The sequence below is a fragment of the Amphimedon queenslandica genome, unplaced genomic scaffold (assembly GCF_000090795.2).
Source record: "Amphimedon queenslandica unplaced genomic scaffold, v1.1 AMPQUscaffold_6789_Cont21256, whole genome shotgun sequence".
Lineage (NCBI taxonomy): Eukaryota > Metazoa > Porifera > Demospongiae > Haplosclerida > Niphatidae > Amphimedon > Amphimedon queenslandica.
This window is the reverse complement of record NW_003552923.1, coordinates 1-1943: the sequence shown is the minus strand read 5'-3', so window position 1 is coordinate 1943 and position 1943 is coordinate 1. Positions and strand designations below refer to the sequence as shown.

At 38.1% G+C, this 1943-nt stretch overlaps 1 protein-coding gene across 1 annotated transcript; it reads right to left on the bottom strand.

Annotated features, from left to right (window-relative positions):
* Positions 1 to 495: 495 nt before the first annotated feature.
* On the bottom strand, positions 496 to 1809 carry LOC100636811 (uncharacterized). Its single transcript, XM_003391721.1, has one exon. It carries the CDS (start codon positions 1807 to 1809, stop codon positions 496 to 498), a length of 1314 nt encoding a protein of 437 aa, XP_003391769.1.
* Between the last annotated feature and the right edge of the window lie 134 nt (positions 1810 to 1943).

Here is a 1943-nt window from a genome sequence, read left to right as displayed (position 1 = left end):
CTAATCATCCATACTACTTCCAAGTGCAGGGAGCAATGGCCATAGTGGGAGTGGAATGGTGTGACTTCATTGTCTGGACGCTAAATGACATGACAGTCGAAAGAATCATCTTTAACAAAGCATTCTGGAACTCTTGCTCCACATATTTAGAGTCTATATACCTATCATATATATTACCAGAAATAATCTACCCCAGACTTACTTTAGATTTAGACATCCATCATTACATACCTCCAGTCTGTAGTAATGCACACCATGTTGAGCCTTAAACTATGTAGATCTAGTCACATGATCATATTATTATTATTTATTATTATTATTATTAGACTATTCAAAAGTTATACAAAATAATTTTAGGTATATATCTAGTTAAAGGTAAATATCACAATATTAATTATAGAGAATGGGAAAGGGGAGGAGAGGATCTAAGGAGGAGATGAAAGAGAAAGGTAATAAGGTAGCTAAATATATAGTTAACTGGCTATTAAATTTTGGTTATTGGCTGTTCTTGGTACAGAGTGGAGGGTGAAAATTAGTTAATATTGCACACACAAAGAAGAGTTCTGAGGCTAACCCTGCCATATTGTTGGGTATGTTAGTTAACATTTTAAAAGCCTTTACTCTACTAAATGCTCTTTCTATGTGTATGCGTAGTGATGCTATCCTGCGTGTTTCAATGAGCTCTCTATCACCTAATTGATCACCGTGTTTTCTTGGAGGGATGTTCAATGTTATTCCTTTCTTTTCAAGTACATCAGCGATGTTGAATCCCTTGTCAGCCATGACAGCATCACCCTCTTCAAGTATCTCCAGCAGACCAGAATTGAGAAATAATTCACGATCAGAAATAGATCCGCCATATAGTGGAGAGATAAATGAAAATGCACCAGATGGGGTAATACCGGCTAGAGCTTTAGCTGTATTATGATTTTTATAAGAGCTGAATGTTAATTGTTGAGCATGAGGATTGCTGGGTCTTTGAATGAACACCTCTGTTGCGTCAATTATGATACGTGTGGAAGAATAATGTGACTTAAACTGCTCAGGTATCAATGATTGAACTTGTGCTTGCGTTGGCCAAATCGGAATCTCCTTAAACTTATAGTAAAGAAAGTTCACCCATGCTGTAAAAATTCTAGACACAGTCGACTGAGATATTTTGAATCTATATGCCAAATCCTGTTCCATCATGCCACACCTCAAACGGCAGAGTGTCAAAAAGAATTCGTTTTGTGGAGAAATTGCACGTTGACTTTTCATTCTTGTTTTTGATGATGGATCAACTGATGAGCCTGGATATATGATATGATGGACTGCATCCCCAAGGAAATTGTAGCATATTATGAAGTGAGCATATGTTGGGAATGATGTGTAAAAGTGAATGGCACTGTCATCATCCATAAATGCTTCAATACCAAACGATGCTACACTAGATGTATGAACTGCTTCTGATAGTGCTAATGCAGGTTCATCCCTCGTTTGAACTGAACTTAAGAATGATGAAGTGGAGCTTGGAGGACTCAATGCGTATGTGTGGTCATGAGCTACTGCTTGACGCATCTCTTCCCTCGTCAGTCTTACTCTCTTGTGACTGATTTCTAATCTATTTGATGGTGGTTTTCTGTGTTTAGGTGCTGGTACTTTACTCAGGCATTCACTGCAAATTCTTAAGTGTGCAGCTGGTTTTTCATGTATTTTAAAAAAACGATATAGTGCCTCATCATGAGGTGGCCTGTGCCATGATAAATAGTAGCAATCTGGGTTATTTGAGCAGTTGGTGCAGCCTTCAACAAGGCAGATGTAAACCATCTATAGAAAAATAATATTCTAAGCTATTAATGCATGAGTGATCAATTTACATGATGACTACAAGCATCACTTGCATGTATGCAAGCCCAGCCCCACCCAAACGGCAGCCTACTGCTGTTGCGTACCTTGAACAC